The sequence below is a fragment of the Oreochromis aureus genome, linkage group 4, assembly GCF_013358895.1.
Source record: "Oreochromis aureus strain Israel breed Guangdong linkage group 4, ZZ_aureus, whole genome shotgun sequence".
Taxonomy (NCBI): Eukaryota; Metazoa; Chordata; class Actinopteri; order Cichliformes; family Cichlidae; genus Oreochromis; species Oreochromis aureus.
Genome location: NC_052945.1, coordinates 6,161,833 through 6,189,817, shown reverse-complemented (window position 1 = coordinate 6,189,817; position 27,985 = coordinate 6,161,833). Strand labels below are relative to the sequence as shown.

General features: G+C 40.8%; 1 protein-coding gene across 2 annotated transcripts in view; it reads left to right on the top strand.

The window, feature by feature from the left end:
* The window catches only part of syt3 (synaptotagmin III), a 42,290-nt gene extending 19,097 nt beyond the window's left edge, over positions 1-23,193 (top strand). For both annotated transcript variants that reach the window (XM_039610652.1, XM_031750403.2), the window contains 9 exons: positions 399-501; positions 1,179-1,355; positions 6,450-6,576; positions 11,266-11,484; positions 13,819-13,939; positions 15,185-15,356; positions 16,050-16,179; positions 18,713-18,806; positions 19,298-23,193. In XM_039610652.1, the coding sequence (XP_039466586.1) occupies positions 399-501; positions 1,179-1,355; positions 6,450-6,576; positions 11,266-11,484; positions 13,819-13,939; positions 15,185-15,356; positions 16,050-16,179; positions 18,713-18,802 (1,139 nt within the window). In that variant the 3' untranslated portion in view covers positions 18,803-18,806; positions 19,298-23,193. The remainder of the gene's footprint in view (positions 1-398; positions 502-1,178; positions 1,356-6,449; positions 6,577-11,265; positions 11,485-13,818; positions 13,940-15,184; positions 15,357-16,049; positions 16,180-18,712; positions 18,807-19,297) is intronic.
* Positions 23,194-27,985: the final 4,792 nt, after the last annotated feature.

Below are 27,985 nucleotides of genomic sequence, written 5' to 3'. Positions count from 1 at the left end.
AAAGAAGCTAAAATAGAAACTGTTGTCAGAGATATTTTGGACCTGAGTTTATAAAAACAGCTCTGAGTTTTCGTCCTGGAGTTTTATTTATGCTGGCTGTCAACGCTGGCGCACGCTGTTTATCATTATTCAATATCAAATGTTTGCTGGCTGCCTTTATTGCAGTTTGATGTAGCCTTGTTTCACGTCTCTGTACGCCTTTAATGCTGGCTCATGTTCTGCTATTGTAAATATGTCTGCTCATTCCTTCACTCCCCTCAGCTGGTAAATCACTGCCTGCTAAATCAAAGTACAACAATCAATGAGATCAATGTTGCTGACAAAAATGCAGGTCTTTAGTGGCACTGTAACAAAACAAAACAAGCATGTGAATCACCAAAGATTTTATACTCTTGTAGGAACTCTGAAGCTGAGTCAGACGTCTCCAGACGTTCCCAACTCAGAGGGTGGAGCCCATAAAGACCTGCCGAACGCTCACTCCCAACAGCAGGTCACCCCGCGGTCAGTATCGAGTGTGTGTGTTTGTTTTTCATTTAAGTCCGTTAGCGCTGACGTTTTTGTCGCCAAATTCAGAGACAAAGTGGGAAATAAAAACAGGAGTGAACTTTAACCCCCGAGCCGGTGATCATTACCGTACATCCATTTAACAAACACATCAGTAAATCAATAAGAGGAGGACTCTACCTTTATAAAATGTGTTTTTGAAAACACAGTCGTAAAAATCGCATTACTCAGGTTACAGCGGTTTTAATCTTGCTCTCTTTTAATGAACACTTTTGAGGTCTGTAAAACAAAGCGTCTGCACTGCTTGTTTTGAATGGTTTTTTATGATATCTCACTTTATGGACACGGGCGCAAATATTAACTCTATAAACACTAAAGTGCACGTTTTCTGAAAAGTGTGGGTTTTTTTGACAGAATTATCATCATCACCACAAAAGTACTTTGTTATTTGCTTTTTTCCCTTCATATATTTGCAAGCATTGCAACTGCACTGCAAACATATGCATACAAAAAGGTGTGGGAAATCTGACTGTGGGTAAACTCCAATTTAGAACATTTGCCCACCTATGTATCTCTGATAATGCTGCAGAATCACACTTTTTTGGTGACTACATGTGTGCATTTGTTGCGCTTCCCTTAATATTCACCCTCTGAGCCCTTTTATCTCTGTTTAGGCCCAAACCCATGACTCACCAGCTCTCCAGTCCCGATTTCCACGGAGAGGAGAAGGAGCAGGTAACCAGCATTGGGCAGATTAAACCGGAGCTCTACAGACCCAAAGGTGACCAGGGCGAAGGCAAACAGGGCGACACCTGTGGCAAGATCAGCTTCCTCCTGCGCTACGCCTTCAAGTAAGTCAGCAAGTTTGCACCAAAAGCAACCTACTCTCACCCTGCCAATGTCTTCTAATGTAAAAAGTGGAGAATTTTAACATTAATAAATCATTTACCATACAAAGTTTAATGGTGAATGGTGCAGCTGTTACATCACCACACAGCTGGGTTGCACTAGCATCTTTGTGAGGCTGTTATTGAGTGGGCATCCAGTGCTTTCAACGAATTGGTAAATACACACTTACACAGTCAGTAGCATGGAGACTTTCCCATCATAAAATCATCTATCATAAGACATTCAACACAAACCACCACAGAATGTAACAGCGTCATTAGTTTTGAGAATTATCACACTAATATGTACGCGTTTTTGCATTTTCATATATACATTTTCATTTGTGTTTAGTGCTAATATGCACATATGCTAATTAGTAGTAAGATTAAATGTAGAAGAAATATGCAATGCAAATGCTGAATTGAATGGCAATCTATCTTACAGTAGTTGGGATATTTTAGTCAGGACTATAGGCTGTAAATTAAAGATGGATGTAACCACTAAGATCTGTTTTGTGAGTTTTTCGACTGCCATGTTGGTGACCATTTTTGGATGCGAGTGGATGGGTGTAAACCCAACAAAACCACAGGCTAGCCAAATTATTAATTATATATATACCTGGTGCTCTAATAAGTGTCAACAGCACAAATAAGGTTCAGCGGTTCATTTAGTGGAGGTGAAGCCTAGCAGACGTCCTAATTAAGTTGGCTGGGTTATAAAAAAATAACACCCTGCACAGTTTTTATGATAGAGGAAATAAGCTCCAGAGCCCCAAACCCTTTTTTAGCAGGCTATAAACATGCTTTTTAGTATAGTAAAGGTGGGTATTTTAGCATGGGCGTCTATGGGGAATGACTCGCCTCGAGTGGCTGCTGCAGGTACTATAATTTTTAGCACTTACACGTTGTCTTCATTTTTTGGCTCTGGAAGTTGCTGCCTGGCCTGGGCGGATAGACCAGTGGTGCCATGCATAAAACAAGACTCCTAGCCTGGTTAAAAGACGAGTAGATAAATAAATCCAGCACCCCGTAGATTCTTGTGATAGCAGGGATATATATTTGTAGAATTTTATCTCTAAGAACAACTTCTCAGCTTTGCATGACGAAACCAAAACTGGTTTGAACTACCAGCACGTCTCCGTTGAATGCTGATGCATCTGTTTTTCAGCCACTTTGATCGCGCAAGGTTGTAAAATCGTTCAAATACTAAGTCAGGTGCCGCAAACAGGCACTGATTTGCTGAATGTCTTTATGGCACAGAACAAAGAGGATGCTTCTTGGGAAAATATCTTCCAGCGTGTTTATCCACTTCAGTAGACACAAAAAGAAATCCTCCAACTGAAGTAGAGAAATTGACTTTGAGACAGCGAGCACTCTCATTTTGAAAAACACCAGCTAACTTATCACCAGCAGGAGACGTGAGAGTTGTTGTCTCAGCTGTGCTCTCATTTGTTTATGATAATAAACTGAAATATTAAGGTTTTTAAAATGAGAAAGTGGCATCTGTGTCTTTATATACTGTGTGGCACAGACTGCTGTACTTACTTTCCTTTTTTACTCCTTTGACGACGCTCAGTTGAATGCTCTCTGCTGGAGAGCACGGGTCTGCTGGGTCTAAGTATGTAACTGTTGGCAGCCATGCTGTGCGGGCTGGGTGTGTACATGAATGTGAATGTAAGTCGGGGTGCTGGTGGGTTGTGGGAAGGAGTGAGTCGGCTGCTCAGCTGGCAGCCCCCATTTCTGCCTGCTTTGACATGTAGAAGCACTGTGATGGGCAAAAGTGCTGATGGTCAGAAAAGAAAGGGAGCGAGAGGCCGTTTCGGTCATGAATTATATATGGAGAGCCACTTTAAACAGCAACCCTGTCAACACATAATAACACCAGGCTGTGTTATAGCTGAAGTTACAGATACGGAGAATTAGCATGGGAGCTGGTAGGAGACGGAGGGCAGTGACGAAAACGATTCGTGTGCCCTTTTTTTCTCCCCCCATTTATATAGTCACATGTTAACTTATGCCTTTCTGTAGTCGCTTGTAATGCATCACGTTGTTTCATTAAGGCCAGTGAGCAGATGTAAGTGAGGGGAAAGGTCTGAGATGTAGCAAAACAAGTGTGGGTAGGTGTGTAGATCCGCACGCGAGGTGCTGGTGTGTTAGTGTTGCAGCAGTGATAAGATTGGTATGTTAATGTGTGAAACCCCGCTGTTTGGAGTGTAACATTCAGAACAACAATGTCAGTCTTCCTCAGATCCTGTGGGAAAGGCATTTCTATTGACAATCCCATTAAAAGCTGACACATTTCCACTGTGGGAATAACAGCTAGCTTTCGGGCATTGTCTGCCAGGAATAAGGCTGTGAATTTCACTCCCTGTTCAAGCAGTAATAGGTATATTCTCTGCAGGTTGCCTCGGGGATTGTGTAAAAACCTGGGGTTTGGTTCGAGCTCATGTCTTGCTCTGTAGTAAGACATATGAGTGCAGGAAAACCCGCAGCCATGTTAAACTATCAATTAACAGGTAATGGAAAATTCATGATGATAAGAGAGAGGTAGATTTGTTTGGTTTTTTGTTCACAAGCTTCCTGTCATTGAACCGCACTGATGCATTGAGGTGACCGCAGAATCTTTGCTGCCAACATATCCCCAAATCATACTGGATTAAATGATTATTTGATAGATTTTTAAATGACTCAGGGCTTTCATGTTAAAATATTTACCTGCCTGGAAATGTAATTTCCTGCAGCAGTTGGCGCTGCACATCTTCTCCCTTATTCGGTGTGATTGCTGACTGGTAGGCATGTTTATCCGATTGCTTTAATTGGATGTGATACAGAGGTAAACATGTGTCTGGATTGGCCACGGCTGTACTAAATGCTGCACTTGGACAGAGAAGACATTATAACTGCCAGGGTCACTGCCAGCGTTCGCCCTGCTGATCCTTCCTCAGCCCCAAAGTTCACGCTCTTCTCCTTAAGCAGCTAATGAAGTGCTGACACACTGGTTAACTCGTGGAGACACAGTCTAACGAGGTCTGATTAAAAGCCTCCGAGCCATCTTCATCTTCATCTGCTAATTAAATACATAATAAACGACTTGGGAGATGCAGCCATGACGGTGTGATGGAGCGTTTAGATGTCAGGGCATGCGCATCAGCCTGCTTGTGTTTGTGTGTGTGCTTGTGCACATGTTGCACGCATGTTTGTTTCCATGACAAAAAAAAAAATGCTCACACTCCAGTTATAGTGCTTACTTGTGCATTTATATGTGAGTGTGTCAAAAGTGCTATTTTTAGATCAAAGCTGCTGATAGCATTATTTTTCTGTTTGGAGAAAAAACGATGTAACATACATGTACAATACAAGGTAGAAAAACCATAAATTCACGTAAGAAATCAAAATTTTGAAGTTTCATAGCAGCTGATACTTTGACTCATTTACTGGAAGAAAAATAATCAGAACTTATCATAACAACAGTTTAATTGTTTGACTCATTTTAAAAAATTCTGTGGTGCATAATGGTAAAATAATCAGCAGATAAACTGTTAGTGAAAGTAATTGTTAGCTGCAGCCTGTTTTTATTTATTTTATATATTTATATAAGAGTTATAATTAATATTACGGGCCTGTTTTACATTTGTTTAATTAAATAATCCTATAACAGCAAAACTATTAATTGTGATGTTTAGTTGCATGAAAAGACCCATCAAATGCAGACTTGTATTTAAAATGTCTGTGTCCAAGGTACACTTTTGTTTACCGTTGGATTAAATAAGGATTATAAAACCACAATGTGTGTTTCTGATATTTGCTTTACACCAAGGATTTCTTTTGGTTTGGTTTCCAAACCCACAGAAAAACCTGCAATCAGTGGGGTTGCAAATAATTTTTAATTCAATAATTTCACAGTCACTAAAAGGTGAAGGTTTTCACCGTGGAAAAAAAAATTGCTAGTATTGCTGGTAAGTTGTAGCTTTCAACCTGATTTATATGTCCCCTTAAAAAATAACTTAATTCTTACTAATTTTGTTTGTACGTAATGTGATTTTCTCTTCTTTTTTTATTACTGGGAGTAGCGTTATGTTAACAAATATAACATCTGCATGAATGCTGCCAACAGGAGTCATCTGACAACTTCTTTAGATTCATCCCAGCATCTCTCCTGGAGCTCCTGCTCCCTGTTTGGGAACCACTGCCTTAGACAATCACTGTAGTATTGATTAAACGTACAAGAAATATGCAATCAGTCAAACAAATGTGTGTACATTGATGACTCTGACAGCTGGGTGCTTGCATGTTTTCGTATTTTAGGGGGTTTTTTTGTATGGATTTTGAATCTGTCTCTTGGGTGGAGCTCGAGACAATGTCTTAGCAGACTAATAAAGTTTTAATTAACTGTCTGTGAAGTTTTAGGAAAATATGAAGGAATTTCCCAATTTCCCAAAGATGACACCTTCAGATCGCTTGTTTTGTCAGACCAACCATCCAAAACAGAAGATGTGCATTTCATTATCACACGTGATGTAGAAAAGCTGCAGTTCCTCGCATTTTCCAAGCAAATGTTAAACATGCACTTGTTACAATGATTAATCCGTACTCCTATGAAATGCATTAATTTTCTTGTTATTGGCTAATAAATTATTCATCTTTTTCTGCTCGGCTCTTATGCACCAACATCTCCATGACCCAAGTGACTACAGATTAAAGGGTACTGTGTTAAGGTTAATTAATGAGCTCAGCGTTGGACAGACGCGCAGGCTGAACATCTGTGCTTGCTGTGCTTACATCGCTGATAGTGCAACCAAGATACAGCTGCAGGGATAAGACACAAACACACACACAGACACGCACACCACACAAGCTATTCTGGATACTCTTTGCTCCAGAGACACTGAACCTCCCACACTATTATACGTGTATATGAGTTCTGCTGAGGTGTTTGGGTGTGTGGGGAGGCTGACCCTGTCTAGGGCTCATACGCGTTTGTGCAAATTTGGGAGACCTCTGGCGTCTTGGCTTTTTATATACAAGTTTAATGGAGTTTTCTGTTTATGTTTCTCCCAGTACAGAGCAGTTGGTGGTGAAGATACTGAAAGCTTTGGACCTGCCAGCGAAGGATGCCAATGGCTTCTCTGACCCGTACGTGAAGATTTACCTACTGCCAGACAGGAAGAAGAAATTCCAGACAAAGGTGCTTCTCACTCCTACCACACTCATCCTTAGTGGCAAACTGCTCACTTAATGCTGTGGAAAAAGCTCACACAATAAAAGAATCCCCTGAACATCTAAACGGCATCCGCTTTTTGTTTTCTCTCGGCCTGTTTCCTGATGCACTGATGACCCAGCCTCCCCGTGGAGAATTGTTACAGTTCAACTAATGTAATCTAATCTAATCTGGAGCATAATTTATTCAGGATAATGTTCTTCAGACTATTACAGGGCTCTGCTACTCAACTCCTGCGTGTTATTCTGGTGTTTGAGGACAGCTCAGTCAATATTTGAGTACATTCCGGGACATTCTGTACCAGGAAATGTACCCTTAGCCCTTGAAAAATCCTCCTCTCTTCTAATTTATTCTCTGTGGAAAAGCTCAGAACTTATGAGCTCTGTGGCATCACAAATATGAGTTGTTGTTCTCTGTGTTAGATCTATAAATATCACCAGTAGCGCCCTGTCTCTGAACTTGTGAATCTATGTAACATGTAAGAGAAAACAGAATTAAATGATGTGCATTTAACACTGCTCCTGCTTGTATGGGGGTTTCAAATTCAGTTTCACTAAAGGCCACAATGGGAAATGAGAATCACATCAAGGCCCAGACATGCTTTAATCACGTCAAGGGTTATTGACCCTGGACCGTTCCACACAACAGTTTATTAGCCTTTATAACCTTTACTCAAAAAATAAATAAAAGATCTGTGATCACGTAGCTCACCTGTATCATACAGTGGAGGCGGCGTCTGCTGTGAAACTGGCTGCTCATAGAAATGAAACTTGGCCTTACAGCTCCATCGCTTTGAGATTGGGCTCGGAGAAACATATTCGCTGTACTTGCATTTCAGTGCGGCAACTTTCTGAAGCCTCTGTTCCCAGTCTGTGACTCCATATCTCGGCTGGATTCAATTGTCAAAATGACAAGGAAAATGATGTTCTTTGAAAACACAAAATTGTCTCATGGAAATGGATAAAGGGGCCTCTCTTTACACTGAAGATTATGGCTGTAAAACAGGGTTTGGGGCCTTGGTCTTTACTACAGACATTTCTCTGGATTTTTAAATGATATTTTGCTGTGGATGATGAAATCCCCAATTCTTTTCGCACAACTTTCTGGCCATGGAGTCTTTTCACAATGTCCACAGCTCCATCTTTGCTACAAGGTGTTTTTTTAGGCTGTGAAATGTTTTCAGTCTTCATTTTCACATCATTTTAATCTCTCAGAAAACCCAAACCTTCCAGCTGATTAGTTAACGAGTGGCAGGATTAGTTACTTGTTTACCAAACACAAATGTGCAAATGAACATCATTGCCATCATGCTGCGACTGGCTGAAGTTGGTCAAAGTTTGGCCTTTGGCATGTACATTGCTGCAGCCTTGCACATGTATTTGTGCCATTCTTGCGGCACCCCACCGTGCGGCTGTTTCAGCAGGACAAAGCTCGTCCCCACGCCGCCAGAGTGCAGGCCTTTCAGGACCACGAGCATATCCAGACACTTCCTTGGCCATCATTTCCTAATATGTCTGCTGCTGAACACGCCTGGGACATGCAGGGTTGCACAGCTGCAGGCGTGCTTACATCACGTCCAGAGAAGACTGTCCCTCCTATTAAATGGCTTCTTTATAAGACTATATTAGAATGTTATAGTAGTACAATCTGCATTTTAATTTTTCTTTCTTTTTTTGGAAATGGGGTTGTACTTTTGCCGTGTTGGGATAAAATGAATCAAAGAGGGCTGGGAAAGTGAGAAAAATAAGCTTTCAGTGACAGTGAAGCTGTATGAGTTGGAAATTTCTCCCTTTTGTGTGGCTGTCTCCGGCACATCAAAAGCCCCTTCAACCACTGAAAAGCATGAATGCTTCAGTCATTTGCATAATACGGCTCCTCTTTTGTTTGGAGTGTAGGTGATTGTTTAATTTCAATCACATCCTCATTAACACCGAATTTTTACACCACTCATATTTTGCAATGCTTTTATGCCTCCAACCGTTTTCAAAAAGAGAAACACACAACGCCTCGATGTAGATGTTAGGGCTTGTGTTCGGGTTGCAGAACTCAAAGAGCCTCCATCAGCTGCCTGTTTAATCCAAAGCTAACAAGTAATCATCAAGTGCTAATAAGCCGGAGTGACAGAGCCGCTCACGCAGCCACAAAAGTTGGATTTGGAAAACTGTGTGCATCACATTTTAATTTTCACATGCTTTATAACATGACAGCATCCACATCAAATGCTTTGATAGCAAATAAAGCCCACTGGCAAAACAGCAAATAGCAAAATTATGTGTTGGAGCCGGAATGAGGTTGACGACAAATTTACAAATGGAGCCCACAATATGCTGAGATGTGACGATCAGGAAATTATAGCCGCCGTCTTTCCGTGAGACTGAATTGATGTGACACGAGATACGAGAGTTAAGGAAAGAACTGTGCGTGTTTGACAAAAAGAAAATATTGAGTTTTAAATCTAGTTTTTGGTCATTATTTAATTTCACAACTATGATTGGGTCTTCCATCCCAAAGGGAAAATTGAAATTCACTTTTCTCACCCTAGCAAAGGAACAAGGTCAGCCAGTGTGTTAGATGATAATTATGTGGCTCGAGGACATTTTAGCAAACGCAGCACACTATTAATCACATCCCTCTGTCATGTTATCCTCTGTCCTGTTTTTGAAATAATGTCAGTCATTAACAAAAAAAGAAAGAAGTTGCTAATGCTTACATGTCTGGGCTGACGTTGCTGTTTAGATTCACCCTTAAAGCTTTTAAAGCTCTCTGCTTTCTAATTTGTTTTGGGCAAAAGTGAAGAAAATCTGGGTGCTTTAGATAGGGAAACAAAAGAAAGCCCAGGATTGAGAAAAAACATCATAAACTCAAATTTGACCAAAGATTAAATACCAAAAAACAGCGCTAAGCTCTCAGAGTCAAAGATGTTGCTTTAAAACTCGAGGATCCTGTAGATTACTGCTTTCAAGGAAAGGAATTCTGAGCAAATACAGCTCAGTTTGTGCCTCCAAGGAAAGCATTTGAAAGTTTTGCATTGCTTCATTCAAGTCACACATAAAAGCCAGAAGACAAACTTTGAAACATTCAGCAGGTCGTTTGATGATTTTTGAAGCCACAAATCCTCAGTGACTCCTCTCCTCTGCTGGAAAAAAGAAAACATCCTGTTTGTTTGGTTGAAGAAATATAGTTGCACTTTGTGAAACAGGCTGAAAAATACATTTTACTTTGTGGTGGATTAAAATGATTTTTCATAGATTCAGCCGAGGATTCTGGGTGCATTTTCAATAGAGCATTAGGAGTTCCCAAACAAACTGCTGGTTTTCTTGAATTTATCTTCAGAAATGTCTCATGTTTTTAACTGGAATGAAAGAATCAATAAAAAAGACTCAAATGTGAAAATAATAAAAGAGTAAATCTGCAGATTAAAACAGAAAAAATTCCTTTGCAAGTACTTTGTAATTATTCAGCATGAAAAGTTACAAATATAAAGAGAATCTGTAATAAAACAAAAAACTTTAAAAAAACAAACTTTGAGTATGACATATATTTATCAGCTACCTATTTATTATTTTATTTACAGGGTATTTTAATATTACATGTTAAGAAAAAATGAAGAGCTTGCCCTGTGACAGACTGGCGACCTGTCCAGGTGTACCCGCCTCTCACCCAAAGACAGCTGTGATAGGCTCCAGCCCCCCCGCCACCCTGAAAGGGATAAGCGACAGAGAATGGATGGATGGATGAAGAGCTATATGACATTTACAAAAATACTTTGAGAAATTATGATATTAAAAATTGTTATTACTGTATTATAAATTAACACATCAGGTAACAGCCCTTAAAAAGATATAAGTCTGTAGCTACAGTGCAGTTCAACTATTACTAGTCTATCAAAGTAGTTCTGCATAATTATGAATTTAAAATAGTCTTTATTTATTTCGTCCCGGTACCGCCCCTGTTCAATAGCCTCAGTCGCACAAGCCTGGAGATTGTTTGATAGTTGCCTGGCAACAATCGGTTGCTAGGAGAAATGTGTATTCTCTGACCAGTTGGAAACCGGTTGCTGGCAGCAAAGAGGTATATAATGCTGCACTGAAAAAGTACTTGTGATTCCTTTGGTTGCTACCAGGTTGCTGCAGTTGCCCATAGTCTGCACATGTCAATTACTCACCTAGCAACCGCTTTCACTCAGCAGCCTCCAGAAGTTGCCAAAAAGTCTGTAGGCATGTGTGACTAAAATAAGTCATACTAGCGCACTTCAAGCCATTTTTTTCCTGGAGTAGTCTGAGGCAGGAACTACTGGCTTATAAGCATTACTTGCACTTATTTGATACCTTAATAACAGAAGGTAACATACAATTTCATGGGGTTAAATGTGTTTTGAGTAATTCTAGCTGATGGAATTGGCATTGCTTTTTACTGACAGCATACTATTGAGAGACAGCAATGAAAATATAGGCAGTGGCACTCTTATTACAGTGGAAGTCCAGGGTGTGTGGGCTGTAAAATATAGTAGTCCCTTGCTACCCCTTCGTTCCCCATTCCCACCTGAAAAATTTTTACCTACCCATTAATTATTTCATTACTACTACACGAGTACAAAATATTTACACTGTATTCTTCCAGCTATGATCTAAACAGTAAATTCTGTCTGTCTTTCAGGTCCACAGAAAGACCTTAAACCCAGTGTTCAATGAGACATTTCAGTTTGGCGTGCCGCTGAATGAGCTACATTCCAGGAAACTGCATTTCTCCGTGTACGACTTTGACCGCTTCTCCAGACACGACCTGATAGGCCAGGTAGTGGTGGACAACCTGCTGGACTTCAGCGAGGGCAGCGGGGACAAACCCATCTGGAGGGACATTGTGGAGGGCACTGCGGTAAGAAATAACCCAAAATAGACATGCTCATTTGGAGGAGATGCCCACTGTAGATTAGATTTGGTGAAATTTGAATGAGCCTTGTGGTGCATTTGGGCCGTTGCAGCTGCAAATTATGGGCCAAAGCTGTGATAAATAGAACTGAACCAGAAATGGAGCATATCAAACCTGACAGCTTCTATTTGAGATTTAAGGCAGAAGTGGGTGCCGTAACGTTATAAAAATGAATCTCAATTTTGGCCTCGGAAGAAAGAGAAAACAAATATAGCTGTATGAAGGTGCAAAAAGGTAGACACAGACACATGGTGAGTCAGAGTTATTACACCTGTTTATCAATAGTTCTTATTTTTATTGCATTTTAAACCTTTGTTTTTTTGGTTCAGCTTAGTTTCAGTTTTGGTCATCTCAGTTTTGTTTTTATCAAAACAAGCTTATGTTCACATATAAGTGCATAATGTTCCGCCAGTTAAATTTTATTTTTATATCAGTTAACTAAAATGTTTCAATACTTATTAAAGTGTTAACATATTGGGATGTTGAAAGAAGGAAAAAGAGGGCCCTGCACTGTTTGTTTTTCATGCACTTTGCTGCTTCAGTTTTAGATTTTTTTTTATGTTTCTATGACAAAGAGAAAAACAATCTCAAGGATTTTACAACTTTCAAAAACTCAAATGTTTAACAAAACCTTTGGCCGTCACTGTCTTGCATTACCTGTTGGACAAAAGATGCAGTGAAAATGTTTATGGCCCTGAAAGTAAAGCAACAATTGAGTGACGTGCCATGAATTGTTTGCATTTTTCAAATAATGACAACAGAAGTGCAGTAAACTGAAAAAAGTAGTAAATCCTTGGCTTTTAACTGTGTGAATTCTCTCGGGTACACTTGCACACAGTAATTTGCAGGTAGGTTATCGAGCAACTGGAAGAACGCGCCACAGTTCTGTGGATTCAAGTTGTCTCTGGTGCATTTTTGTCTTAATGTAATCCCAGACCCACACCATCTGTTTGTTGTTCTGGTGACTCGAGATAGTTCTTTAGGATTCTGTTCATTTGGGCTCGTTGTCCTGCTTCAGATATAATTTGAGGCCAGTCTGACATTTCTCTAATGGTCATGTATGATGTAATCTCTTCCCAGACCTTTGCACTGTTAAATGCATTTCCCTGAGAGGACAGAATTATGTTAACAATAGAAATAACATTCAGTTATCAAAATGACAAAAGCATGAAAAGCCGAATAGTATTTAAGGTTTTAGTTAATCTCCAAATCTAACACATATTTTGTGCTGTTTATCTATTGAATAGTTACTCTTAAAGACAGCCACTTACTAAATATGTGGATATCTAAATACCTGAATTCTTTTGATTTGAAAATCATTTTCTGAATTGATGCAGTTTGAATTCCTATCTTTAGAAATTCAAGGTCATTAAAAGTTGCAAATATTTAATAAATATTAATAAAAGATGTTTTCAGGCTTCTGCACTTAAACTTGACAGTCTTTGGACCGAGTCAAGAATGTTTTATTACTCAGGTTTTGCAGGGGAAATTAAGACTCAAATACCAACGCATGTCAGAATCATCTAAAGTAGTAAACCCAGCTTGTATTGTATACGTAGGAGGAGGAGAAGTATAGAAATGGTACAGAGCGGAAATGGCCTGCAGCACAGATTAATTCGCAGTCTGGTAAAGTAACAAAGCAGCTCAGAAGAGTCCAGATAGATTACTGGAAGGGCAATGCTAGCCACTTCCAAACTTTATATTAGGCAATGTCCAAGTAGATTTATATGAAATATTCATAGAAGGCTATTAGCAAATTAGATGGAGCAGAGTCTTAAAAATCTTTTGGCATGGGGCTTTAATTTATTAAGTAAGTTTAAAGCATCAGCGTCATCGGCGTATTTCAGTGTTTCACTTTGGGAAGTATTGATTAGTGAGCCTCAAAGCCACTAAGGAGCCATCGCACCACCGTGTGATCTGAATACCACCGGTGTCATTACCGAGGTGCCACTAAGAGCACGGGCAGATCAGCAGATAGCACTAGAGGCAGAGATATAAAAAGCCCACATGTCGTTGCTTGTATTTAACTCTTTCCTAGTCAGGGACTTCAGCAGATCGGTGTATGATTCATTTACAGTGACAGCATTCCCCCCGTGCCCAAACACTCCTGCTGTCCACATCGGGACACCTGCTGTCGCGCGCTGTCAGTCACAGATCTAACTCGTTTCAAGCACAGATAGCAAACCACAGAATTCTTATCTCTGTGTTTCTGATGCTACGTGTGATCTGTCTGACCTCGCCCCATTTCTGATCTCTGTTTGCGTGTATATTGACCTACAGGAGAAGGCCGATCTCGGGGAACTTAATTTCTCGCTGTGTTACCTGCCCACTGCAGGCAGGCTCACCGCTACAATCATCAAGGCCACCAACCTCAAAGCCATGGACCTGACTGGTTTCTCAGGTAAAGAATTAACGCATTCACACACATCATGCTGCCGCAAGACCTCCAGCAAGCACTCTGACTGGAAACTCATTTAGAGGAAAAATATGACAGAAAACAGCTTAAGCGCTGTCTGCAAAAACAGCTGCTGGTGATATATGTTGCTTTCCTGAGTGCTTTTAGCTTTATGTCTTGATCTGACTGATCACTGGCCAGATGTATACCATAATAACTGGCGTGAAGCCCTGTAGAGATATTTTTCTCCTGTGGGTAAACATCACTGGTAAACATGGTGTTAGATCCTTTTTCGATAAAATAGTCATTTACATGCCATTTAGCAACAAATGAAGAAGAAAGTCTTCTCCAGCAGAGGCCGCCGCCGCAGATCTGAGTGTAATGCAGCTTTGTAACACATGACGGAGGACGCCAACTCCTCTTTCGTTACCGTTATCTCCACTTTCAATAAAACCAACAAGCGTGCATAAAAAATGTTGTCAGAAAGGAATTCCCCGAAACCTAATAAATTACTTACAGGAGCAGACGTAGCGTGACGAGGCAAATTACTACAAATCTTTGCTAAATATTCCCTAAATATATAGAGCATCACCAAATTGACTGTATTTAACTGTGAGAGCAGAGCTTCAAGGGGTAGAGGCACCTCAACTATCTGACCTGAAGGCGATGCAAACATAGAAATGCGAATCCAAATTCTGGTATTTAATTAACAATTATATTAAAAAGAGATTTGAGTTATCCTTCACTTAAAGGCTTGATGATTGCCCTCTCAGATTAAATGAGATCTGAAATGTTAATGATCGCACGCTGCTATTGTTCCTCGCTGATCCCGACATGATTGCGGGCCCGGAAAGATGCTTCAACGTGGCATAAAAACAGAGTCGTGTGGGTGTGTGTGTTTTCCTTGGCTGCTGTCACCAAGCTGCACATGTTGAATGGATAACTGAGGTGATTCAACCTGTGCTGCTTTTCTCCCTTTGTGTTCTTAATCCAGCTTTGCCAAGGTGACTTGATTTTCATGCCTTTTATGCGTTACAGATGCGGATACCTGTGAACATAATACCTAACAGCATTCACAGGAGTCCCCTCTTATCTTATTCTCTCTGCTTCCGCCCCCTGCTTCTCTCTGGCTCTCTCCACCTCTTTCTTCTTCTGCTCCTCTCCACGCCTCCCCCTCTTCCTTTTCCCACCACCTGCTTTCTTTCCCTTCCCATCTTCCTTGTCCCCCCCCCTCCCCGTTCTCTGCTTCAGATCCGTACGTGAAGGCCTCTCTGATATGTGACGGGCGGAGGCTAAAAAAGAGGAAGACCTCCATCAAGAAGAACACGCTGAATCCCACGTACAACGAGGCGCTGGTGTTTGACATTCCCAATGAAAATATAGAAAATGTATCCATCATCATCGCAGTGATGGACTATGACTGGTGAGCACGCTGAGGTGTTATTATGGTGAAGCATGCTCCAGGGGATTTAAGATCAATTCAAGCGTTGCTGTGAAGTAGCTGCTTATTGAATGTGCGCTTTTTGCGCATGAGGCGCGATGCTGCTTTTGGGTCATCACATTTTGACGCGCTGCAGCTGTGTTGAACACGGCGAGGGCCCCCTTGTGAGTCAGCCTCCTTGTGGATGTTCCCTGTTTTACATAGACGGGCACCTCATGAATAAGAATGATTTATGCTAATGGCGAAGAAGGAAGTGTAACCCTGCCAGTGTTGGGCTGTCTGACGCTTGCAGCAACACTTGGCTGCTTGATGTGTTTGTGTACAAATGCGCCGCCTCCCTATTATGTAGCCTGCCCTCCATTTGGCATCTCTATAGGTGTGTGCTTTTGTATGTTTGTGCTCATGCCTGTTTCCTCACTGACAGAGGTTTTATACAGGGCTGTGTGTATTTGTGAGCTGCTATTTAATTTCCTTCCTCAACTGCTGTATTCTTTCCCCAATACTCAAGGTTGATAAATGAGACTCTGTGGCTGCTTCTTACAAGCCCTGTCTCCCTCCTTCTGCTTTTCTAATCCCGCTCTTCAACCGTTTCCTTTTCTAACTGCTTGTTTTTCTCCCTCTCTCTGTGTCTCTCCCATCCTCGCTTCCACCCCTCCTGCCCTTGCTGCGCATCAGCATCGGTCATAACGAGGTTATAGGGATGTGTCGTGTAGGCAGCGAAGCTGAAGGTCCGGGGAGGGAGCACTGGGCTGCCATGCTGGCCAATCCTCGCAAACCAATAGAGCACTGGCATCAGCTTGTGGAGGTAATGAGCATACGAGCGTGTGAGTCTATGCGTGTGCATCCGTGTGTTTTCACTATGAGTACATATGCTTGGGTGCTGAGCATAACTATAATAATTTATACCATATGATGACAATTATTTAGCATTAGCATAGTAACAGTGACATTAGCATAGAAGAAATGGTACAGTTTGAGTGGAAGGAGTAGCAGTGATGGAATAATTACTCAGCTTTTGTTTAAACTCTTCCTCTCTGAAGGCCTCTCTAATGGTCCCAGGCAGTATTTGTTATTAGAGCACCGACAGGCTGCAGAGCATGACACATTCACTTAAGAAGCCACATAATATTACTTTGACTTAAAGTGAAGCAGCTGTTGCTGAATTTCATATTTGTTGCAGTGGATTTGGTACAGTGGGCTCACAAACATCAGCATTGCTCTCTTTTATAGATTTTATTAGGTCAAATTTGAAAGGTTAAATTCTCAGTATTTGCTGGAGTCACTCTGGAACGGTGGTAAGATTAAGGGGACTATTTGCATTTCAAAGTTCTTGACCAAACGTCTCTATTCCACTGAGCTCAGAGTTGTTTAGGTTTTGCCACTGTTAGTGATTATATTTGGGGATCTATTTTCAGGTGGAAATGTCAAACAAAAGCAAAGGCCTTTAGAGGGCTAGAAACAGAAGCAAAATAAAATTTAAAAACATTCTACCATAGGTAAAGTCCAACGTACTTACATATGAGAGTTAAAAGTAATTATTACGCAGGATGTGCCATTGTGTGAAACACCTCCTAATCTCTATAATGCATAATTATATGTAGATAGGCTTAGATAAACTTCATCATTTCCGGCAGACAGACTTTCTTATCTTTTCTGAGTGAGGTAAGCTGTTTCCCCACACTGCTCACATCCACCATATGAAACAACAGCTGCTGGCTCTTTCATATTTACGTATATACCTCGTACACTGTTGCACTGTTCCTTTAAAGTGGCAGTTCACCCCAAACTAAATCTACATCTTTGCCTTCGTCATGTAGTGCTGTTCATCTATTTGAGTGAGTCATCCAGTTTTGGAGGTTTGACTGTTGACTGTAGAAATGTCTGGCTTCTGCCTGCTTTGCCTTTGATATGCCAAAAAAGAGCCATATTAGAAAACTCTGCAGAAATGTCTTTTTTTGGAAGACATGCACTGGTTATTCAGGAAAAAAATCCTCAAACCTGAGCGGCTTCATGTAGAAGCCATTTTCTTTCTATGAAACAACACCTGCCAGCCAGAGGAAGCGTGCAGCCAGCTAATGTTACAGCTCAGCTGAGTGAGACGCCTTTAATGTTTGCATCCTGCCACGCTTTCACAAGCGCGAGCCTCTCGTCACAGGTAGCTGCACCCTTCCCTCTGCTACGGTTGGTGTAGTTCAGTAGACAGAAAAAAAGCATCTCTTTCAATTTCTGGAAAATTGCATCTTTTTCTGGATTTTTTAGAACTTAAAGGAGACCCGTGAATTTCCAACTCTTTTTAGTTTTTTATTTGTTGCCTCTACTGGAGGGTTTTGCATGATTCAAACACCCTTTTGTGTCTTTTACTGGGGTTTGCAGTACCTTAGTTAATCCTCTGTGTGAGACAAGCCTTTTTGGCAGTCTTACTTTGAAGCAATCCCTCCTTTTAAGCCAACTTTTTCTGATTGGCTACTCCTTATACACAGAAGGGTTGGTGAGTAGAAAGAATATCTGAAATCAAGTGTTTAGAGACATCTGAGGTGTCATCTAAAGCCACAATATTAAAGAAAAGGTAGTCTGTACAGCTGGACACCAAAACAATAGATAAACAGCACTGCAAGCCACAGATAAAATATGTGTTAGATTTGGAGATTAACTAAAACCTTAAATACTATTTTGAGAAAAAAGTCAAAATGTGAAGATTAAAGCTGTCGTTTCAAGTCAAACGACTGCCAACTCTCTACAAAACGCCTCGTGTAGATGAGTTAGTGAAATCGTACTTTAGTAATGGTTTCAGTAACAAGGAACTGATTTTTCTTTTAGCACATACACACAGTGTGGTGATAAGTATAAGGGTGTTGAAGAGATGCAGAAAGCTGCATCTGGTCAGAACAAAAACCACACAAACTTGGACGAGTTGGCCAGATTTGTACAAAATTAAATAGCTGGCAATGGACAGATGCAAGGATGTCGATGTTTACAACCCTCGTGCAATAAAGAGAATGTATGTTGTGTCACAAGACGCAAGAAGACAGCCGATCAAGTTGCTTCAATAACTCTACACGTGGCATTTTGCAGAGGGCATATCAGCTGTGGCAGCTGTTAATAATTTGTTTCCTTAATGTGGCCCTAATACTGCGTTGCACTGTAACTCTGCCTAAGACATAAGCAACTACACTTTTCACCTAAAAGTATGATAGACAAAGTAAGATTAGTAGCTGTGGTACTTCAGCATAATGTATAAAATTTACATTTTCTTTTTCCTTTTTTTTAACTGAATGTATTAAAAGTGTTTTCTTGTCACAAAGAATTAACATAATTGCCAAACATATTCTTCCTTGCAGGAAAAAGCAATCGGTACATTTGTGTCAAAGAGTTCCACCACATCCTCCCCAAAGCCACACATCGTGGTGGACAGTCCCCACTCCGATTAAAACTGTGAGTCTCTCCTGACTTTGTTCTTCCACACCATGGTTTCTGAGCATGCTATTATTTTCTTGTCATCAGGATATGGTAATTTGTATCATCACTCCGGTAGCAATAAAATATCTCCTGGAGTTTAGCTTGTAAAGTGGATGCACTTTTTTTTTTAAATCTGAAAGTGTAGTACATATCTACAAAATGTGCAGCAGATGCTTCCCCAGACAGATTTACACTGGAAAACTAGTCAAGTCTTTAAAAGCATGACCTAACTGGGAGTGTGTGATAAAGTGGAAGCTGTGGAGCTGTCAGATGTAGGAGCTGTAAGGCAGAGGCATGTGTATAATCTCGATGTTATGGGTTATATAATGCATCTCCCCCTCCTCCCTACAAACGTACAGTACAGCATGCTGTTTATATCTTCTCGACCCCCCCCCACCCTCCCTCCCTCCCCCTAACTCACACTCTTCCTTAATCTGCTTCTCCCCCCTTATTCCTTCTTTCCTCAGGTCATTATCATCTCTACAGCTCCAGACTTTGCTTTCTTTCTTCTTATCTGTGAATAATTCTCTCCATCAAAGAAAGAGAGACGTGGAGACACTGCTAGTGTCCAACTGCTAGTGCTGTTCTGCTCCTGCTAATGAATCCTTCAACTCCTGTGCTGTCTTTACTGAGCTGGAGGGGGGAAAAATCAGCTCCATCCATCACAAGCTACACTTTTGAGCATCAGACTACACATTTACAAACACATGTGGACACTTAACGGTACAGTGGACTGAAATCAGGTGTACATTTTGGGATCTAGCGAGGAAACACACACACACACACACACACACACACACAAATACACAAATACAGAGTTTGTAGTATGTGAGTAGTCCATGTGTGCTTCAGATTAGTGTAGTATTTCATCTAGAAGGAGTGTGACGTGACAAACTCTTTCTCTCTTGAAAACTAAAAAAAGTCAAAAGGAAGCCATCGTAGAATGGTCATTTCAAACAGGACCAAAGGTTCATGCCCTTGTACAGACTACAAAAGAAGAAAATCCTTATGTCAATATTTTTCTTTTAGTGTACAGTATATGCCGTACTGTATAGGAATACATCTCATGTAGTACTAGCAGGACGAAATATCCACCGTGGATACTCTCGGCCATTTTGGACGCCTTCTCCAGGGTTCCTACCCTCTGGTTTCAGAGTTAACTCGCTTATTTTCCCCAGAGGAAAGACGACGAGGCATCCAGTGGTCTTTATTGATGTCAGAAGAGCGAAAAATGAGGACAGACTCATTGGTCTAAGCATGTTACATAGCCTTGAAATGTGTCCCTCTTCCTCATGCTTTTTGTCACAGTCCTCATGGTGCTCGTTAGTATTTTTTAAATTATTTTGCTCTGTCATTTGTGTGAAACAGTATACATGCAACCATGCGGAAATGAGTTCATTCATGCCATTTTTTTTTACGGTCCACTGAGGATGAGATGATGCGAGACACGAACTATTTGATCGACACTGGCTTTCAGGCCAAATCGCCAGACTTTTCCTAATGTAGGACAAAACGGGTTCAACGAATCCTGGCTTTAGGATTGGACCAGCATCTGTTTGGAGTGCACTAGCTGGAGGATGTATCCCACACTGAAGGATATCACCACTCTAATTTATTTTTCAATCATTCCAGCACAGTGTGTTTTTTGTTGTTTTTGTTCCTCAAGCTTCAATTGACAAAATTATTAGTCCATATCATGTCACCGACAAGACTTTAGGAGGACACACACGTCCGTGTTGCTTTTATTAGTGTGTGTTTCTGTGTTTGTGGGCGTGTTTGTTTTGTATCGTGCGCGTCTGTGCGTGTGTGTATGCCTGTGTGTCACTGTGACCTTGTGTGTGACACGTTTTTGTGCTCACCTCCTCCTTTTCCTCCTCCTCCTCTCCCGTGTCCATTTCCTGTCTTGCCTCCCTCGCTCCTCGAATCCCGGCATCCACAGACTGTGAAAAGCACGTCTTGGAGCCAACTTTGTGTTGTGTCTTTACAAAGGAGCCATTTTCTGTGTGTGTGTGTGTGTGTGAGTGAGTGAATGTGTATGTACTATACGTGCCTCATTGCACTAGGTGGGGAAACACTGTCTTTCATAGACATTAGTTTGTATTGTCTATGTCGTCTCTGAAATCAGCTGCCAATCATTCAGCCCTTCTCTCCTCTCTCACCCTTTGCCTGATGTAAGTAACTGTGTTGATTGTGTACTTCTTTCAGTAGTTTGTGTACTGTATGTCCGAGGGAAAATCAGGACGGCGTTGGGATTGATCATTTTAATTGTTGGGTGCATTTTGATTACATTCATGAGAAGGAAGGCAACAAAAAATAAAAGGTTTAAGGAAAAATACAGATCAAGATAAATTTAGATCCCCATAAAGACGAGACATCAGGGAGGAGGTGTTGTGAGAAACGAGCGCTTGAAATATCTGCACTACTTGTGTAAACCGATACAGACTTTTCAAAGCCATGTCTGTCACCACACTGTAACCTCAGCAAAACGGTACAACACCTCACTGCAGCTACTTGTATTGTTGCCATTTCAGTCTCATCCTCACGTGCACAAACACACACGTGTGTGTATTTTGTGTGTGCAGTTTGGGGATGGGGGGTCTAGTTTTCCTTTGGATCAATGAAGGTAGCAGGAGGTTATAATTATATCTGAAAGTATTTTGTGTTGTTTGTCAGATGGGGGGTTATTGATCAGCTTGTATAAGTAGATATGGTATTGATCCATCGGTCTAGAGGCCCCATAAACTCTCCTCCTTTCCCAGCCTCTCTCCTTCTCTCTCTGCTTGTGTCTACCCTATTTAGCCCTAGTGTTACTGCCTTGTGATAGATTGCAAAACTCATACTGGAGCCAGCACATTCCCTTATTCTCCTCCTCCCTCTGTCCGCCTAGCCCCCCCCCCATCTAAACCCCTCCCTTTCTGTTTCTGTCTGTCTGATTACTCGTTCTCTCCTCCAGCAGTCCTTACCTTTCCTCCTGCACCTCTCCGTCACCTATCCATTTTTCCTGCTCTACTTTTTCCTCCCCAGTTCCTTCAGCTTTCTCACTCACACCCACCTCACGCCCCCATCTTGCCCTCTTTCTTTCTCTCTGTGTACGACAACCCCACCCCACCCTTTCCGTCCTCCTCCCTATTCTCCCCCTTGCTGTCTTCTCTCGTTTGTGCAGTTCCGAATGGTCATGGGGAAACATGTTTGCATGCTTATATTAACATGAATGATGTCAACTTGATGCAATGAAAATTATATAAGTGATGCTTTAAGCAAAATCTGACAAAGAACTTGATACTAATACTACTAATGACGACTAAAAGGAGATCTAGCAGATGTTTATCTCTGTGGTCAAAAACAACACTGAAGAAAAAGGATTGTTTATGCTGTATTTATCTTTCTCGAATTGGTATTCCTTTTGATTTTCATTTGTTCTTTTTATATATAATTTATTCAAGAGGTTTACTTTTTTATTGGTTAATGCTGAGTATTTTGATTGAGAGGTTAAGCCAGGGCGATCGTTTCAGTCGGGACAGCTGTACCAGGTCGCAGGATGTCTGTGAATGTGTAAGTAACAGTGTGGCTGAAGTAATGATCATGGAAATAAAGGATATGTATCATCCAGCCTCGTGTTTCTTACTTTCCTTGATGCACTGGGCTGTCACAGATGCCAGGCAGTGCGCTACATGCTATATATAATATACAAACTTCACAAACTTCTGAGCATTTCACGTCCACAGTGTATATTTGCCTCAGGCATAGAGGTAAGACCTGGATAGAGACTGCCTGAACCCAATTTTTTTATTTATTTTTTGAGTTTTCGGACTTTCAGCTGTGCATTACGTCGCATGTAATTATTCAGCCACTTTGTCATGAATTCTTTATTGTGGCCACATTTTGCCTAAATGCAACGTGGCGCACCATCGCCTGCCCTGTGTGCGCACCCACATCTGCACTCCTACTTCTATTTTGTCTCCCTTTCTTTTAGAAAAATCACTCATATCATTTGTCATGTGGTTATTATCCCTCGTTAAAGCCCACCAGCAGCAAGCTGCACCTCCGGTGTTTCGGCAGAAAGCAGAGTGAGGAGGAAAAGGAAGCTCAGATGTGCAGAGGAATGACAGAGAAGGAGGATTAGGGGGGGGGATTAAACAAATGAAGGAGGATGAAGAGCCACAGAATGCCAGCGAGGAAGAGAACAGGAGGAGGAGGAGAACACAAATGGGAAAACCTGGAGGAGAGAGGCAATAGCTGCGTGCAGGATGTGTGGAACTGGAGACAGGAGGAGGTGGAGGAGGCTAGTTCTGTATATAGACACACTCATAAAGGGGCACCTGCAGCATACTGACAGTGTTAACAGTTCAAGAAGAGCAAAAAACACACACACACGTGACATCGACCAGTTAGCACAGCTTTAATGGGCTACACTCTTGAGCAAAAAATGAGAGGAGGGGCTGGGTGGGGGGGTTGCTGTCTCCATGGCAACTTTCCCACCGTGTAAAAAAAAAATCATTTAGTCGGAAAGACATTTCACTCAGTTCACTGAACTGAAAGAGGCAGAGAGGAGGGAGGGAGGGGGGGAGCAAGTGAGACACTGGGTGTGGGAGTGTGTGTGTATGTGTGTGTAGCATAGAGCTGTGTGTATCACGCTGGAGGGACAGATCTAAAGGTATCTAAAAGCTGACAGCAATGCATTAACCCTTATTGCAAATATATCTGATTATTAAACATAATGATAATGAATTCGCCTGCATCATTAAAGATGTATGCAGTAGCTCTGGGTGATGCTTTGGTTTTATAGTTTTCTTGAGAGGGCCATCTGCATGGAGCCCAATCTTTATGTAACATGTTGAAATTCACTTTATGCCACGACATTAAACCTGTGTCTCCAGCGCGCCGGAAACCTTTACGTGACGCCCAACTTTTGCTTTCTCGTTTTGAAAGTACGCCAACCACTTATTATGCCACGTATACAGTTTTTAACATTTTATTCCAACACTATAAATAATACCCGAAACTTTTCAAAATAATGAATTCAATGAATGCACGCAAGTGGAAACTTCAGCCAGCAGGAGTATTAGAGGAGCCTGCCTCTGCAGGGGAGCAGCGTATTAATACAGGAGTGAGCCCCAGGATCTGACCTTCTCTGCAAACTGCTGCCATGGAGGAACTTGCTATTCACCTGATGAGCACAAACTTATGTAAAACATCCACTGACATTAAATTGCCGCATGCATGGCTTTAAATGATGAATGCTCAGGAAATTCTGTACAAGATTAGAAACTGAGGTAAAATCCATAATTAAACTTTATTTTATTACTTTTCATTGCTGGTCCATGATTTCACAGAAAAAGGTAATTTTCTATGAAGATTTTTAAAAATACTATCAGATCTAATACTCTGTGCAGGGGTGTGTCCAGGGGAGGTCATGGGACGGAGCTGTCTAACCAAAATATAACTGAATTAATTATCTTTGAACTAATGACACAAATACAATTTTAATGCATTCATTTAAATATCTATGTTACTCCACTTTCTGCTTCCAACTCACTATATGTTGGATCCAAATATTGTACTTTGTTCTCCATGTCATTTATTTTAAAGCTTTTAGATATGATTTTAAAACATAAATTTAAATTTTGCCTTTTTTTTTTATATGTTTTTGTTTTATTTTTTGTTTTTTTTAATATTTTTTTATAGTTTAAAGTGATTTACACATTAATGAATAATTGTGATCTAACAATATAATGCCTGTGCTTCTGGAAAGGCCCCTTCCCTTTACTTCAGGTATCTTATTTATTGCTAAAACTTTTCATACTAATACTAAGTCAGATTTTGACATTGCTACTTCACCACTTTGCAAAATAGTTATCCAATGCTGAACAATTTTCAGGCTCTTGTGCAGCACAATTTTTTATGTATTACACTGTTTCAGGTTGCACACAAGCCTACAAATCACACCCAAGGTTTTCAACACAAATTTTTCTACATTGGATTTATTTCTGATCAAATATTACGATTTCCTGTTGGCTGCTTTTCCTTCACATTCCTGGAAACGCCTCTGGTAACCTATTTGTCTGGTAACCTATTTGTGTGGATGCCACTGTATCAGCATGCTGGCTGTGATTACCTGTTGTGAGGCGACCATCTGGCCCTCAGCATCCCAGCTGGGTACCAATGTCAGGAGACGGATTGTCTTTACCACACCACCTGGACCTTGCAGACATAGATAGCTACAGCACCAACTATATTTCTGATTCATATTGTATTATGTAATTCTCTGACCAAACAAGGAACATAAGAGGAAAAAAAAAGAAAACACTGTCTGGTCTTCCAAAGGCATACACAGAAAGCAGGCCTTCTGTAATTGCTTGGCAACTGCTGGCATTGTGTGTGTTGAAGTTCAAAGCAGCGAGACACACTGTATATTCCTCTAAGCGGCAGAAAGCATCGGAGTTGCAAAGTAAAGGGATGCCTACGCAGGCACATTCACACACACACACACGAACATTCACCATCCATTCTGTCAGTTTAATTTGGCCATGATGCTCATTCAAAATAAAAAAGCTCTGTGGGGGAGCTAATGTTTGTATCCAGGGGGTAGCCTTGGGCATAAACCCTCCCTCAGATGAACTTTCTTTAGGTCGCCTGAAGCGTTCTTGCTTACTGACGCCCAAATGGAAAAGCTGCTTGAGCCCACAGCTTGTTGGCCTCCTTAGAATTTAGGTTAAATTGATGTGGAGCATTGTTTCTGTGGGAGGGTTTGAGCTTGATTAGCTCTGAAGCGCTTTGCTGAATGCTGTGCTAAGCTGACTGACTGGCTGGCATTACCACAGGGAAGGGGATGCTATTGTTGGACCCACAGAAGCAGCATGCCGATGTGTTACAACTACAGGTTAGCCTCTGGTGTATTGTGCTGATCTGACAGCAGTTAATGTGCCGATAGCTGCTGTGGTAATTATGTTCTTGTTTCCAGCACTGAGGTTGCAAGGGGAATGAGAAAGCCTTTTTATAGAACAATGAAGTTATGAAACCATGAAATCCAGAAAAAAGCAACAACTAGGTTAAGCATGTCAAGCCTAAAAATCACAGGTCATGCTTTGTGGTGAAGATGTTTTTCTCAGTACCATGGATTTTGTCTTGGTAGCTTTTTTCCTATATGTAACTTACTCTAGACATATAACTACTATAGATAAACAGTCTGACACTAAATTAAAGGAACTTTAGGTTAAAATCTGTAGCCTACTCTCTGATAAGACCATCATCAGTTCATCATCGCTAGATATTTGCTGACATCTGCTGGAGGTCTGGATCAAAAGCACTTGGATATCTCCAGCGTTCGTCCTCAGAACCCTGTTCGAAACACAAAAAAGAAGATTTTTTTGTTTTTTTTGCTGTGGCAACACTCAAAGATTTCAATTTCTGTCTTTTCAGTACTGAGCATAAGTTTGCATTAAGCAAATTAACATGTGATTCCTGTCCTTTGCACTTCGAGGGATTTCATCTGAATGCACCTGCCATTGTTGTCTGTAATAGTCAGCTGTCTGGATTTTTAAAGTCTAGATTTTTAAAGTGTAGATTTCAGTTTTACCCTTGAGGAAAGCCCTCTGGCTGCCTCAGGTTGGTCATTAGATAGATTTAAGGAAAGATAACTGGAGCCCTTCCTCATCACTCAGGCTACTGGCAAAGCACTGAAAAGCAAAGATGAGGTTTAGAAGTCTGAGCCAAGACAATATTCACTGATGACCCTGCACCTCCATGCTTCATTATGTGGAGCAATATATATTGAGGGCATTTCATTTTCAGTAATTGCTTACAAGCAGCCAGATAGCAGAGACGTCTGGGCCTGCTCTGGGCACTTACACATCAGTTATGGCAATGGCAAATGTTTATGGGCCAGACATGGTCTAAAAAGTCATGAAGTGGGTTCCACCAAGTTAAGCGTGGGCTGGAAGTGACCCAAACACTTAGTCTTTGGAAGCGAGAAAATACCAACACTGTGAATGAAGAATTAATGGCTTGACTGTTTTTTGTTTTGATTCTTTTGTTATTGTTTTGATGTTGTTGTTGTTTTTATTCAAAATAGAACTAGATGAATTTAGCATTTAGGAAAACACCTGGACAGATCATGCTCTTAAATGTTATTGTGACATTATTTACATGCATGTTGCCTCCTCAACACTTTACGGTTTAGTCTCTGTGTTTCCTACTTCTTTTCATTTTATATATAATTCATCATCCAGTGCATATTACTCTGCATACTAGATCAGGTGACCTCTAACCATCCTTTATTCATGCTGCTATAGGCTCAGACTGCTGGGGAATTTCTGTTTATATGTCACAACTCCATGTTACCAAAACTTTGTCTTCTGTCCCATTTTGTTTTTTATCCTCATCTCTCCACGCTCCCCTTCCCCACTGTCACCAAGTTCTTGGTCATAGGGGATCATCTGAATGTTGGGATTCTCTCTGTCTAATATTGTGTTCACCTTGCAATAGAACGCACCTTGAGCTGACTGTTGTTGAATTGGTGCTATTTAAATAAAATAAACTCAAAATGAATTGGATATAATCAGGGTCTTGGCCTTCAGTAAGCCTAAGAAGACAACAAATAAATTCTCTTCTTATCAGTTATAGAAGAAACAAGGTAACTGGACTTCTTTAAGCTTGCAAAGACCCGTATTTACATGTGCCACTGAATTTAATCTGCTGTTCAATAAATGAATATCTGAAATGCTTGGATTGTATTTGTTGTCGTGGCTGTAGCTGTATTTTCTATTGCATGGTATACGTTTGCAAAAGCACTTGTTTAGGTACATATCTGCTATTTGGGACCAGACAAAAACATCTTTGACTGATGAGGACCAAAGCTATTAGTTTTGCATTTTCTAATTAGATTTCATTTTTATTTTGAGTTTTAAGCTCAGTTTAGTGAACTGGCAATACTTTGGTTTAGTTTTTTAATGTCTGAAAATGTTTAGATTTAGTTTAGTTTTCATTACTATCAGGCGTTGGTTTTATTCTTTGTAAGGGGTATTAATGTGAATTGTTACTTTTTGTGAAACCGATATTTAAACAGTGGTTCATTTATTCTGATATTGCTGGTTTACGAAACATCTCTGGAGCATACTTTCACGTTTTGTTTCTGATCATGGTAACCCTAATTTTTC